Source organism: Mus caroli, chromosome 2 (genome assembly GCF_900094665.2).
Source record: "Mus caroli chromosome 2, CAROLI_EIJ_v1.1, whole genome shotgun sequence".
NCBI classification, from domain to species: domain Eukaryota; kingdom Metazoa; phylum Chordata; class Mammalia; order Rodentia; family Muridae; genus Mus; species Mus caroli.
The window spans coordinates 105,748,123-105,763,284 of record NC_034571.1 but is presented as its reverse complement, the minus strand read 5'-3'; the positions used below and the strand labels follow the sequence as shown (position 1 = coordinate 105,763,284).

General features: G+C 40.5%; 1 protein-coding gene across 2 annotated transcripts in view; it reads left to right on the top strand.

Moving 5' to 3' along the window:
- Ryr3 (ryanodine receptor 3) overlaps window positions 1–15,162 on the top strand; it is a 542,105-nt gene that overhangs the window by 384,832 nt on the left and 142,111 nt on the right. For both annotated transcript variants that reach the window (XM_029469442.1, XM_021156945.2), the window contains 3 exons: window positions 969–1,098; window positions 2,321–2,424; window positions 8,094–8,229. In XM_029469442.1, the coding sequence (XP_029325302.1) occupies window positions 969–1,098; window positions 2,321–2,424; window positions 8,094–8,229 (370 nt within the window). The remainder of the gene's footprint in view (window positions 1–968; window positions 1,099–2,320; window positions 2,425–8,093; window positions 8,230–15,162) is intronic.

Below are 15,162 nucleotides of genomic sequence, written 5' to 3'. Positions count from 1 at the left end.
CTTCTCCTTCTCCTTCTCCTTCTCCTTCTCCTTCTCCTTCTCCTTCTCCTTCTCCTTCTCCTTCTCCTTCTCCTTCTCCTCGCTCTGTCTCTCCCTCTCCCTCTTTCCTCTCTCTGTCTCTCTCTTTCTTTCTCTAGGAAAGCTAAATCTCTCCACAGAACTTCCCTAAGTGCATCAGGATGTCTCACTGACTGTAGATTTCAGAACTGTCTCTTAGAGCACCCCCCCATGGTTCTAAAGGGGTAAAATTAAGGTCTTTCTAGGATTCTGACATTGTTGGTTGAGTTCTGTAAGGTCTAAACTCTCTATAGCTTGGCAAAGAGACGGGAATCACATTGTTAGTCAGGGAAGGCACACAAATCAAGGAATGAAAGATGGCATCACCATGCTAACCTGTGTGCATCTGGTGACAAGTGCCTTAGGCACCTATAGAAGAGCAGTGGTTGGGGGCACATACTTGGGGACATGTTCACAGAAACAGAGCATGTTGCCTTTCAGACTTTCTTAACTGTTGGGGTCATGGGGCACCCATGACTCAGAGGATCCAAGCTTTAATGGACTAACTGCCCATGCTTTTCTACAATCTCCCTACTTTCTTTCTGATATCACCTTTCAGAGTTCTGCTCATTCCAGCTGGAAACAATGGCAGTGTGGGGCAGGTTCATACATTTTCATGGGACTTATAAGGAAACATATAAGGTTATAATTGGTGGATGTTTTCCTTTGAAGGAAAGATCTTGGGGAACTATAGCCAATATCCAATATTTTGAGAAGCCTCATTCTTAGGCATTCTGTGTTCTGTTCCTCCTACAAATGTCTGAGGGGGAAGAGGTGCAAGGAAAAACTTCATGTTCCAAATAGTTCATAGCTTGTGTGACTTCAACCTAAGATTCCTTTTTAAGATTCAACTGCTCATGAAGGCCTTGTGAGATATTTGCCTCTCTTAATACTTCTGCTTCTGCCCACAGATTGCCTTCCCAAAGATGGTTGCCAGCTGCTGTCGCTTCCTTTGCTATTTCTGTCGAATCAGCCGGCAAAATCAGAAGGCCATGTTTGAGCATCTAAGTTACCTGCTGGAGAACAGTAGTGTGGGCCTAGGTATGTGTGGCACGCATTATGACTCCCACCTCTGGACCCAGGCAGTCCACTCTTCCTCCTGACTACTTGGGAGAAAAAGGGAAAGAATCCACATGTACTCTATGATACATGTATGTGCAAAACCAGAGCCAGCCTATTCTAAAACCAAATGTGTACAAACATGTCTGAGCTCTCCACTCTGTGTATAGGTGTTGCTAGTAGCTGCATTGGTGACGGAGTCAATCTCCCCTCTCAGGCCCAGTGGCCTGTGCTTTTTAAAATTCTGTCTGGAATTGAGAATGTAATCTGAGGGCAACATCTCTCCCAGCCCACACAGCTGATCAGTGAGCCGAGCTCTTAAGACCAAGGTCATGTATCCAATCCTTTCTTGGCAAGCTTGATGCAGGATTCATTCCTGGCCTGGCCCACCAGCCAAACAGCAAATTCTGCCCTTAGCAGCGTAGCAGACTGGCCAAGAACAACTATGGATAAACAACGTGATAATGGATGTAGATAAATAGTAGCTCATCACTACTGTGAGCAAAGCAACTCACTGTGTTACCTGACTCAACCATGTTGGATATAAACCAAATGAATTATGGAATGATGGATTATGGAATACACAAACGCATGCACCTGAAATCTGAAACCTTACTTTTGTTTTATTTTTTGTTGTTGTTGTTTCGTTTATCAAATGCAACCTCAGGCTATCTAAAATAGTCTCCTGTTCCTCTACTTCTTCCTCTTCCTCTTCCTCCTCCTTTTCCTCCTCCTTCTAAGCTGTCATTTGAAGTTTTTAATAATTATAGTCTAAGAGCTAAACAAACCGAAAATAAATATCACGGACAACATTAGTACACTCATGTAATTATATGAACTCCTGCCGTTGGGGACTATTTTTAAACTCCAAGTGGTAACTCCAAGTCATTTCAGCCCAAACAATGAGGGAACCCCTGAGTCGTTTGAGTAATTACCAAGTAGAGACCCCAAGATGTTTTGCGTTACAGTGGTACTCGAAACTACATAGTAGCAACCCACTCTACAGAGTGATTTCGTGTGAGTGTACGTGTGAGAAGGAAGGAAAACAAATATAACTTTCCTAAAGCCAGCAGCCCTCTGAGAAGAGCCACTTGGGCCAGGTTTCAATGTATTTGCTGCCCTCTCATGTTCATGCTTGTGCACTGCAATCTCAGATCAGACCAGGGTAGCCTTAATGGCCAGTTTCTTTTTGCTCCACCCTCAGCGTCCCCATCGATGAGGGGGTCCACCCCACTGGATGTGGCAGCCTCCTCTGTGATGGACAATAATGAACTAGCACTGGGCTTAGAAGAACCGGATCTTGAGAAGGTAACTAGTTGTTGGGAAAATAACATGTTATTTCTCTCCCAACTCAATAGCAGCCTCACAGGATAAACAAGCCAACGTCTGAGTTTGCGTTCAGACCCACTTCATACTGGTGAAAATGTGATATATTATGAGAGCCTGACACTACTGTAGTCATACATGATCCTATATGAGCAAAAATGGCACCACTATGGTCATGCATGATCATGTATGAGCAAAGGTAGCCAGCTGCTTAGACCTACGAGTGTGGGCATTTGTGTTCTTCAGAGGTGGAAGCTCGTTTCACCTGTCTACATGGAATATCACTTGAGGCCTGTGGTTCTTAAAGAAAGTGTCCGTGTGATCTAACTCATGAGTCCACATATAAAAGAGACCTGACAGGAAGCTGTGAAGTCAGTATGCTGCACACAGGCACATCGCTGCCCCCTACTGAGATTCTGAATACAGTTCCTGATAGTGGAGATGACCAAGCAGGTCTGTCCAGTGTTAATAAAGATGCAATGCTCTATGAGTTAGAATACGCACTCTAGAAAGGTCTATGCTTTCGGTACCGAGTATTGTATATATCTTTACTAGGGGTGCTGCATTAAGAATTAGTAAGTGGAATGTTCAAGTCTATAAAAAAGAAAATAACCATAGTGTGAGATTTCAGTAAGTATTTGATTGGAAATCTTTCCACGATGGAATTACTTGCTTGACTGGATGGCTGATAAAACCAACCGTCTGTGTCCTAAATGTGGAGAGCAACCCTGATGGGGTGGGAAGAGAGTGGTAGAGGGCAAAGGCCATCCACACTCTACAGTGAGCAGCTGCTTTGAGAGCACAAGGGGAAAAAAGCAGACACTTAAGAGAATGCAATGACAGGATGTATTGAGTTTTGGTCTTTCACTATCTATTGAAATGCTAAGTGTGGGCCCCCAAGAAGAGAGAGTCTGAACTTAAGACACTAAGTGGCCCTGCTACTAAGTTATTTCTGATTGGTAAGTAAAGATGCCAACAGCCAATAGGTGGGCAGAAGAGACATAGGAAGGGCTTAAGTTTCATGGGCTTGTGGTCAGAAGAAGACCAGAAGGGGAATAAGAAGTGCAGGAGGAGGAAAGAAAAGCCACCATGGATTAGTAGTGAACTAACCAGTACCCCAGAGCTCTTGTCTCTAGCTGCATATGTATCAATAGATGGCCTAGTTGGCCAAGAGTGGAAAGAGAGGCCCATTGGTCGTGCAAACTTTATATGCCTCCATACAGGGGAATACCAGGGCCAAAAAGTGGGAGTGGGTGGGTAGGGGAGTAGGGGGGAGGGTATGGGGGACTTTTGGGACAGCATTGGAAATGTAAAAGAGGAAAATACCTAATAAAAATATTTAAAAAGAAAAAAGAGAGAGAACGTGGCCCTGGGGTTGCCCAACTGAAGTTAAGAGCAGCCCAGATGAAACATAAGTAATAACCTGGGATATCAATAGGAAAGTAGATTCTAATAGCATAGACACTGGGCATCTGTCTAGCTATTGTGCTGTTTAAACATAAATAATCCTTAAGGCTTATTGTAAATATAAAGATTGTGTGTTTTAATTATCCAGGAACTCAATAACCAAAGGTAGGGTAGAAACCCAGGGTCAGAATTAAATAATTACTCCAACAGGATGAGCAGAAGCTAATCAGCTAGCTATATTGTTGGGGACACATGCCAGGAGTGTTTAGGGTTTAGCCAGGAAAGTCCATGTCCAGGATAGCAGAAAACCAAGCATGGCGGAAGCATAGAATACAAGGGAGTATGGTGAGAAGGATGATGGGAATGGCCAGAAATTGGACTTTACTATAATAGAAGTTCACTTGTGTGACCCTCAGAACAAGTTTTATCATTACTGTTGTTGTTCTTGTTGTTGTTGTTGTTGTTGATGATGATGATGATGATAATGAGAAGTCATGGAAAGGAAAGGGAGGTATGGAGACTATGTCATTCCTCAGTGCCACAGGGTAACTAAATTAATTAAAGTTAAGCTCAAGAGCCCATGCTTGTTCTAATTATATTATGGTATATCTCTGGAGAACCATGAGTAATAGAAACACAAAGGCCCCCAGCAAGGGAACAACACAGTATGTTGTGTGGTTTAGAAGGCTTCAATAAGGAAATTAACTGGCTAGAAACAAGACCTGGGGCAAGATTTGCCAAGAATTACCTTCAATAATCCAAGCATGAGGGGTGCTGACTTCAGCTAATATTGACACAGCAGATGTGAGAAGTGTTTGAATCTTGAAGACCTAGGGAAGACAAATAGCAACCATTAATCAAATATTGGGTTGGCTCTCTTGCAGATAAGCCCAACCCACAGCTTACAGGTCAAATGCAGCTGAAGAGGGGTGTGAATGCAGTCCAACACAACACTTTGTAAACTTCAACCTGAGGACATTTTGTTTTGCATGCTTGTACATTAATTACAATAGTTCCTGAGGATATACTTTGTGAATAACAATATGATACTCTGATGTAAAATGGTTAGACACCCCCATGAGTACAGGGCCTGGCACAGAGGTGCTTGGGGGTTCCCAGATGTAAATGTTAACTGGGGATCTGGCTATATAGTACTTACATCTCAGAAAGGTTTTCTGAGATGCAGACAGAGATCATGGAGGGAGAACAAGCCCTCTGGGTAGGTGAGTTCCTTGCAGAAATATGTCAGCTCCCTGAGCACTACAACCACCTAAGGGAGTCACAGAAAAAAAAAATCATCAACTAAGCAATAGGAAGAAAAGCCAAAGGGGGATGAGGAGACCCTAGGAAATATATCTGAGAAGCTGAGGTGAAAGTTCATTTTTAAAATACATTGTCTTCTGTTCCTACCCAATAGAATAAGAAGGCTCAAAGAACTTGGGTTGAGAAGGCAGGGGACTGGTATCTTATGACAAAACTATCTTGGCAGCCATACTCCATCTATTTGAAGTGCCACACAAACAGGTGGATGATGTTAGCACTCATAAAGATCCTCCTGGCATAGCCATGGCAGATAATTGTCAGCCAACTTGTAGATCCATGTCTGTTACCATGAGATGTCAATTAAGAATTTATTGAAGTTCTGTGTTATGACAGCTTCAGATGAATTTAACTAATAATGGGTAAGAGCCTACCATGAATCAGGCAGAATGCATGCCTGTGTCTGTGCCACTTATTTCTATCTAACTGGGCACATTTACTTTGTGGTGTAAGGGTATATTCATCTTCTGGGGCCTCTGTAATAAATGGCCACAGACAGTGTGACTTAAACACCAGAAGTTAATTTTCTCAGTTCCCCAGCCTGGAAAGCCAAGACCAAGTGTTATCAGATTTAATTTCTTCTGAGGCCTCTTTCCTTGGTTTACAGATGGCTACCCTCTGGATGTGTCCTACGGGGCCTGTCTTCTGTATAAGCACCCTGCTGCAGCTTTGTACAGCTCTTTCTCCTTGTGATAAGGACACCACCCTGGAAGCCCCCTTTCCACTTAGCATCTTCTTCACAGGTCTTATCTCCAATGATAACATTCTGATTTATTGGAGCTTAGAGTTTCAGTGTATAAATTTAGGGTGATACAATTCAGCAGAGGATGTCTTTGAGTTGTTCGTTTTATTTTGTTCTTTGGGGTCTTTGCAACACCCAGGAGATATTTTAAGTGATAATATTTTAGAAGAGGACAAAAATATAAGTAAAAACATTTTAATCATTTTGTCAAGTCAGTAAGCATTGCTATTGGGACTAATTAAACCCCTAACACATTAGTAAAGTAAAGCCAAAGTCAGGAAACAGATCTTTATTTAATTAATTTTTAGGGTTACCATATAAAGAAATGTATTTCTTTGTGGAGTCCTCTTGGGTGCGCGCGTGTGCGTGTGTGTGTGTGTGTGTGTGTGTGTGTGTGTGTGTGTGTGTGTGTGATTGTACTTTGTTCTTTTCTGTCCCCTCTTGCTGGTCTCCTTCCCCCTCCCAAATAGCCACCCCATACTGCTTTTAAGACATATATTCTATTACCTTCTCCTCTTGTTCCCTCTTCTTCTAGATGCCTTCCTTCCTTTCACACACACACATACATACAAATGTACATAAATTTACAATTAAATCTACCTCCTACATATGCAATAAAATGTGGTATTTGTCTTTCTGAGCCTGTCATTTTTTAACTTGACATAATAATCTATTCAATAGAAGGGTTTATTGTACTGAGCTTTTCAAATATCAAACAACTGATAGTATAATAAACTGATAGCTAAAAGTAATCAGACGTTACTTGAGGTTAACTTTTATCAGCTCTAACAACTGCAAGAATAAATAAAATTACCGAGGGGGGGAATTAGTTCATTCCCCTAGGTCCCATAGACTTGTGACGAAAGAACACCACTTACTGTCTACACACACACACACACACACACACACACACATGAAAAGATACAAACACTAAGCCACCCACTGATTGCTTACATAAGAACCGTTCCCACTGATATGTCTACTTGTGATCTTGGCTCCTAGTGAAACAGACTTCAGCAACTTTATTTTTCATACATTTAAATGAAAGGAATGTTTCATAAACAGGGTCCATGAGTCTGCAACAAGGCAGTCCCTATGCATTTTGAACTCTGGACTTAGATCTTAAGCTCCATCCATCTTTTGAAAGGTTACTGTTTGAAGAAGACACTGGGCTTCCCATGGAGAGTATAAGGAGCCATGAGCGGGATGGAACACGCTAGGAAACGATACAGATGTGTGCTGAGAGGTTCCGTAAAGGAGGCTGAAGCTTACCTTCCTTTGCCATTCATTTTGTTGGCAGAGCACAGTGTCACAGATCTTATTTGGACCAATTGGACAATTGCCCCAGTTTGGTTTGAAGGATGAACAGTGAGGGGCTGATTAGTCCCTTCAGTACCTCTTCATCTGTCCTGACAGAAATCACATCTATTAGAAATGTAAATAAATAAAATAACCAAGAAAAAAAAAGAAAGAAAAATTAATCCATACAAAAAAATTTACTCTGCTTTTTTCAAGTGTACAGTTCAAACTCCCGGAAGCCTTTTATAATGTTATGTGACCAGTACCAGATTCACCTCCACAGCTCCTTCCATTTCACCAAACTAAGCCCTGCCCATGTCACGGTAACTCCCTGTTCCTCCCTCCCTGGAGCCCCTGGCAGCCGCCATTTCTCTTTCTGTCTACATGGTTTTTACTGCCCTTGTGANCTGAGTTAAAGCTACACGGTATTTGCTTTGCATGGTTCACTTATCTCACTTAATGGATTTGCAAGGATCACCCATTACATGGACTTGGTCAACAAGAAGCCCCTTCCTCTCTTACCCAGTTATCCACTGAGTGGTACTTAGCTTGCTTCTCTATTTTACAAGTTAGGAGCAATGGTGCTGTGAATTTGGACTGTACAGCTGTCTGTCAAGGTAACCTGTAATTCTTGTATATAGAGCCAGGAATGAAATTAATGGATTATATAGGAATTCTATATTTTTATTATTTTTTAAGAAACAACTATCCTACTTTCCATGGTGCCAAGCTTCAATTCTTTTTACTGGGGCTTGCTCAGCAGGATCAAATTTTCTCTACTGAAATTTATATTCTTCTCATTTTGTGTTTATTTGTAATTTTTGGTGTAGCTGTCATCCTGCTGAGTGTACGCAGACATTGACTTTTGTACTGTTCTTGGCAGGTCGTAACCTACTTGGCAGGCTGTGGCCTTCAGAGCTGCCCCATGCTTCTGGCCAGAGGCTACCCTGACGTTGGCTGGAACCCCATCGAAGGGGAGCGCTACCTGTCCTTCCTGAGGTTTGCCGTCTTCGTGAACAGTGAGTCCCATGCGCTCCATGCCTCTCAGACCTAGGGTAGGGTAATTATGGCCATAGACACAAAAAGAGCACACTTTCATTGCTTTCTGTCAATACTCAGTATAATAGATTCTAAATGTTATTAGCAACTGGCAAGAGAACTCCCAAGAAACACCAGGCCAGACAAGCATCAACGGGAGAAACTAGTGATAGATCCAGCAAGAAGCTCACGACATGGGCTTAGACTTCTCTATAAACCCCTTCTCCTCTCATCTCATTTTACACGGTTAATGAACATGTGCCTCCAGGACTTTAGACTAGTCTATGAGTGGGTGGGAGGGTGGATGAAGAAGTGGATTGAAAGTTCAAAAGTAAACGAATCGCTATTAACGGTATCTCCATCCCAAGGGGCAATTGCCATAACTGCCTTAAATACTATTACTCTTGGCACAAGTCAAGAGTTTGTGTTTGTAATGAACCCCCAGTTCTACGAAAACACTTTCATCATACCAGAATGATGGCCCAATATAGTATGAGACAAGTAGACTACTTTCTTGAAAAGTACATTGTCAACCAAGATTTTGTTACAACAATAATTCACTTATAATTGCACTACAGCTAGATGTCTCGGTTCTAGCCACTAAACCCAAGCTTCTCCCCTTCTCAGCCTTTCTAGACTGTTTTCTTCTCTCAAGACCAGTTTTAGTATATCCTCGAATAACCTGTTCACTTCTTGTCCAAGTAATCATACTCCAGAATTAACATGGAATTAGTTTATCAGGACAGAAGGAAAGATTGAGAAAGAAAGGAGTAAAAAGTCAATGGGGAAAGGAAAAGTGTTAAGAATTCAGGATCTGAGGCTGGAGAGATTGCTCAGTGCTTAAGGGCACTGGCTGCTTTTCCAGAGAACTGGGATTTGCCTCCACATGGCAGCTCCAGTCTAGAGTATCCAACTTCCTATTCTGACCTCTGTGGGCACCAGACATGCGTGAAGTACAGATACACACACACATGCAGACCAAACACGCATGCACATAACAATAATTCTCTAGACGCACTATATTTGTTTGGGGCAAAGTATGGCAGTTTCTACTTTAAAAGTAATTCAGGGCCTTTTAAAGAGGAGTATATGTACACAGATATCACTATTTTAAAAAATAAATGGCATGGCGTAAAGGCAGGGAGTGGGCACTCAAGAGCATAAGGAGAGTAAATGTGTCCCTATGAGATGATCAGAGAAGACACTGTGAAGGAGGCAGCATTAGAGATGAACCTAACATGTCAAGTTTCTAGAAACAGAGGCAGGAGAGGTTAGCCAGTAAGAATGCAGTGTGTACATGCTCTGGAGACTAAAGCACACACTGTTCTCAGTGAACTGGGATCTGTCGCTCCAGCAGGTGGCTGTGTGGAGGACAGTGGTAGGTGAGGTTTGAAAGGCAGGTTGATGGTTATGATAAGGAGAACATAAATGACAAGCTGAACTGTTTAGCATCAGCCCTTTGTGTAGAGAGCTGAGAAACCTTTTTAGCAGGAGACAGAGTGACAGGTACTACTGACAGATTCTGTCCTCAGGTTAAATTGAATTATAATGGTGAAGATAGAGATAGATGGGAGGAGATACATTTGAAAGAGATTATAAACAAAGAATTGCTTGTACTGCTGCTAATGGTAGTGGTGGTGGTGGTGATGATGGTAGTGATGGTGGTAATGATGATGACAATGATGGATGGATGGATGGATGGATGGATGGATGGATGGATATTAGTGTGTTAAAAACAGCATACTAAGCTGAGATTTTTAGCTGAGAGATTTAAAGGTAAAAAGGGAAGGAGTTAGGATTAATGAAAAGAAAAAAGAAAATGGCTTGGCATAAACCACAGCTACCTTACTTTAGATCAAATAATAAGGATGTTTGTATGTGCAATACTCATAGATGCCCCTAATTTGACTATTAAGATAAAATCTCAATCAACAGATGGAAGGGGCATTTATCTTCAGACCATTTGTAACTGTAATGGTTTAGATTATCTCAGGGTATTGTTACATGGAGAATTTTTTTTTCAAGTAACAGTTTTAAATATCTATAAGACAAAGAGTCTCTCAGTCATATTTATGTGGAAGACTTCAAGATGGGAAATAGAATATCTGGAGTTCAACATCAGCTCTATCATTTACTTGCTATGGAAATGTAAGCAAGTTAATGAAACCTTCCAACCTCAGCCTTTTTAATATATAAAGTGTCAAAAATAATAGTGTGCATCTCAGAGTTATTTTTAAGGTATAGATGAAACAGGGCACAGAAAACTTGATTATCACAGTGTTACAAAATAAAGTAAATAACACAGCTGTGTTATTTACCATTGTTTATCATGATCTCTGCAAGATCTGGAGCATTTGAAATTGGATGAATAATAGATTTTTTTGAGATTTCAGGGCAACATGTAAATCCTTAATATATAAAGGTATTTTAAAGGAATACTGTGGTTACTTTCCTGGCATCTGTTGAACAAGAAAGATCCTCTGATTATTAGTGAAAGAGTTAGGTGATATAAAGAACCATGGTATATGATATCAATGTTCATGGTGTGTCACAGTAAATGATGGTGGATGGTGATAGATGGTATTGTCGGTGATGAAGCTGTTCAAAGCGACTAAGCCTTAGTGAATGATGGGTGAAGGAGTTCTTTGTAGATGACAATGAATGATGGAGGAGGAGGATTTGGAAAGTGTGAAGTGTTCATAGTGGTTGACAGTAAATAATGGTAGAAGATACAGGAGGTTCATGTTGGGTAGTGGTGGTAAATGATGATGGTGAATGATGGAAGGGTTTAAGATAAGTGATGGCGAATAATGATGGTTGATGATTTTGGATGATGGGATGTTCATAATGCATTAAGTAATAGTCAAGATGGTAAGTGGTGATAGAGGTGTTCAGGGCAGGTGACATTGAGAATAGTGACAATAAATGCTGTTTATCGGGATGGTAGTGATAGATCTTGGAGGATTATAATTGCATTGATGACAGGCATATGGGAAATGTCCTAATAGTAGAAGATGATATACGTGGTAGCATATAGTAGGGATGTTTAGATTAGGTTCTATTGAGTGAGAATAGGGGATAGTGATGCTAGACTATTCTAAATGGCATAGTGGTCATTATAGGTTGTGAAAATGATCAAAGTTGGTGATGATAGACATAGTTAAAGATAGTGATTAATAATAGTGTGGATAGTAGTACGTGGGGAGGATGATAAAAACTAGCAATTATTGAATATTATTTACCACATTCCAAACTGTTCAATATACTTTTATCTACATTCACTATTAAATTACACAGTAATCCAGTGTTACAATATCTTGGTCTATTCAGGCAGTTACGACAAAATATTATTGACTGGCTAGGTTAAAAACAACATATATTTCTTTCTAAAAGATTATAGAGTGAGAAGCCCAAGGTCAGAATACCAGCAGACTAATCATATGGTGGAAACAGATTTAATAAACTCTTTTGGTTATTGATATGACCCATCCAGCCCCTCAATAATCAAGGCAGACTCCTATGGACTTACTTAATCAGCTTAGCACAATTACTGGGGCTTAGCCATATTCTATTTTTTCTAGGGCTAGACTATCTACTTCCCAGCTGCACTACCCAAATACTTGCAGTTTGAGTCTTCCCAGGATATTTCTGCTCTGTCAATCTTCAGTGGGGCATTTCACTCAGGCACAGGCTCTTGTCCATCATGTCAAATAGAGACCTGTCTTCTCCATCTTCTTTCACCCTCATTCTTTCTTCTCCTTGTAGTCCCTACCTGTGATCCCCAGCCCGGTAACTGAAACCTCATCTACCTTTATTCTCCCCAATAATTGGCTGTAGGCACTTTTATTTAACTAATAGCTTTAAATTGGGGAGCAAAGTTTCCATATCATCACTCTGTGTACATGAGGTTCTGCTCATCAACCAGATCTTGGAGCCAGTGTTTAGCATTTGAATACATAGCAGCACCAGGCCAGCTCCCAACATTTCCCCCTTTTGTCTAAATAAAATGCTCTTTCTCTTACACTAATAAATGACATCCACAGAGAAAAATTATGAAACAATTATGAAAACTATTAGGTAAGATTTACATTCACAAAGTCCAGTCCATCTTTACTTGGCAACTTTGGATAAAGTATTATATTCTCTATACTATCTTGGTGAGTTCAAAGTTGTGTACCTAAATCATTTTCTGTTATAACTTGTATTACTAACCTAAAACACTTTTGTAGACCTAAAATCATCTTCTTAAATCCTAAACAACTTAAGTTTAATTGTGAGACTATAACTATCTAATCTTTAACTCCATCAGAGACCTAATAAAGAATAAATATTACATGAGTATATAGGAAGTGCAGGCAAGCAGGTTCAAAAACTATAATAATGACAGAGAAAGTTGGGTACCTGAACAGTCCCCCAGAATTTTTCTAAAATACTGGAGCATCTTCAGCCTTCTGGCCCAGTACATTGGACAGACCTGTATTTTTTTAAGCTTGAATTATAAAGGACTCCTTACTCTGTCTTGATAGGGCTCAGAAGTCAACTTTCCTAAATTATTTTTGCCCATTTTGGACATCATTTTGTCTACAGTTGAAACAAGGGCAGTTTTATGCCAAGTGGCAGCTTGCCACATTTGAGGCAAACTCCATATGGAGGTTCTCCAATACTTATCATCTTCTTTGAAGAAGACTGGGGGTACTGCCAGGAGTATACCTTATTATTGAAAAAGATCTTTTAATAATAAAATAACTTTAAATGCCATATTCTGTACATGTCTGAGGTTTTTGAAGACCTTTTATCTATTCATAGAATATCTGATTAGACAAACTTTGTTTGATTTTAGCTATTTACTACTAGGCAACATATTTTGTGATAAATTAGACTAATATCTAACATGACCATGACTGTCTGACTATTAATTTGCATTTCTTAATTATCCTAAACAGTTTGTAATAGCAGCTTTAAAGAGAACTATATATTATTAAGAATCATCTAGGCACAATGCCTCAATAAGAGTTGAAATAATGTATGCATCGTATGTGGTAACAAAAACAACCTCAAATTTTGTATCAATATGCAAAGATCTATATCATTATAAGGAAATATAACCTCAATATGTATCACTACACAAAGATCTATATCAGTGTAAGATTATTTGCTATACTGGGGGTAGCCACTAGAAAGTTCCAGACTCCATGGAAGCAATAGGCTCCTAGGACCCAACGGTGATGACTTTAGCCAAAATACCCAACAAAGGGGAGAGACAGCCTATAGAGACTACCTCCAGTAGATAGGCACAATCCCCAGTTGAGGAATTGGGCTACCCACACATCTCAAAATTTTTAACCCAGAAATGTTCCTTTCCAAAGGAAAGATAGGGACAAAAAATGGAACAGAGACTGAATAAAGGACATTCAGAGACTGTCCCACCTAGGGAGCCATCACATCTGCAGACACCAAATCCCCACACTATTACTGATGCCAAGAAGTACCTGCCAACAGGAAGTACAGCCTGGTATGGCTGTTCCCTGAGAGGTTCTACCAGCACCTGACCAGTACAGATGCAGATACTCACAGCCAAGCATCGAACTGAGCCCGGGGACCCTAATGGAAGATCTAGGGGAAGGACTGAAGGAGCTGAAGGAGATTGCAACCCTACAAAAAGAACAATATCAGCAAAATGGACCACCCAGAGCTCCAGGGACTAAACCACCAACCAAAGAATATACATGGAGAGAGCTGTGGCTCCAGATACATATGTAGCAGAGGATGGCCTAGTTGGACTTGTAGCAGAGAGGCTCTTGGTCCTGAGAAAGCTCCATGCTGCAGTGTAGAGGGATGCCAGGACAGGGAACAGGGATTGGATAGGTGGTTATAAGAACACCCTCACAGATGCAAAAGGGAGGAGGAGAGAGGGGATGGGAAGGGTGGTTTGTGAAGGGAGATATCATTTGAAATGTAATGAATAAAACGATTAATCAAAAAAAAACAAATGAAAATTAAAAAAAAAAAAAAGATTATTGGCTATAAAATGTTCTTTGGTTCTCAACCCTTCTCCCCCTACAGTAAAGTGATGTTTACTCACTATAATAATAAATAGCATAGATGAAGTAGCAAGGTTCTCTGGAACTCAGTTATAAAAATGCTGCTCCTATTCATAATGGCCACACTGATGAGCTAACCATTCCCAGAGGTCCCACCTTTAAACACTCAAATACATTAGTTGAAATCTAAGAATATGCACAACTTAGGTTCTTGCAAACAGAAGCTGACAATGGTCTGATAATACAGTGATAGCCAGGATTTTCCCTGAAATCATTTCAAGCCTCTCCCTTGAGTGAAATCTACTCATTTATTCAAGAACTCTTAGCTGGGCAGTGATGATATATGCCTTTAATTATAAGACTAGGGACATGGGGAACAAGGGCCACAGAGGCAGGCTGATCACTGCAAGTTCAAGGACAGCCTGATCTACAGAACTAGTTCTAGAACAGCCAGGATTACACAAAGAAACTTTATCTTGAAAAAAACTCTTTTGTAGATGAGGGTGTAGCTCAGAGTAGAATACTTGCCTAATATGCACAGACTCTGGGTTAAATTCTAAGCACTTAAAAAATAAACAATAACTATTTTTGATTGCTTATTATGTGTCAAACATTAGCAAAACTGTGAGCACACAGGATCAGATAATACAGACATATTACTTTGTCCTTATAAAATGTACAGGTTAGAAGGTCTGAGAAGCACCTGAAGAAATATTCAACATCCTTAGTCATCAGGGAAACACAAATCAAAACAACCCTGAGATTCCACCTCACACAAGTCAGAATGGCTAAGATCAAAAACTCAGGTGACAGCAGATGCTGGTGAGGATGTGGAGAAAGAGGAACACTCCTCCATTGCTGGTGGGATTGCAA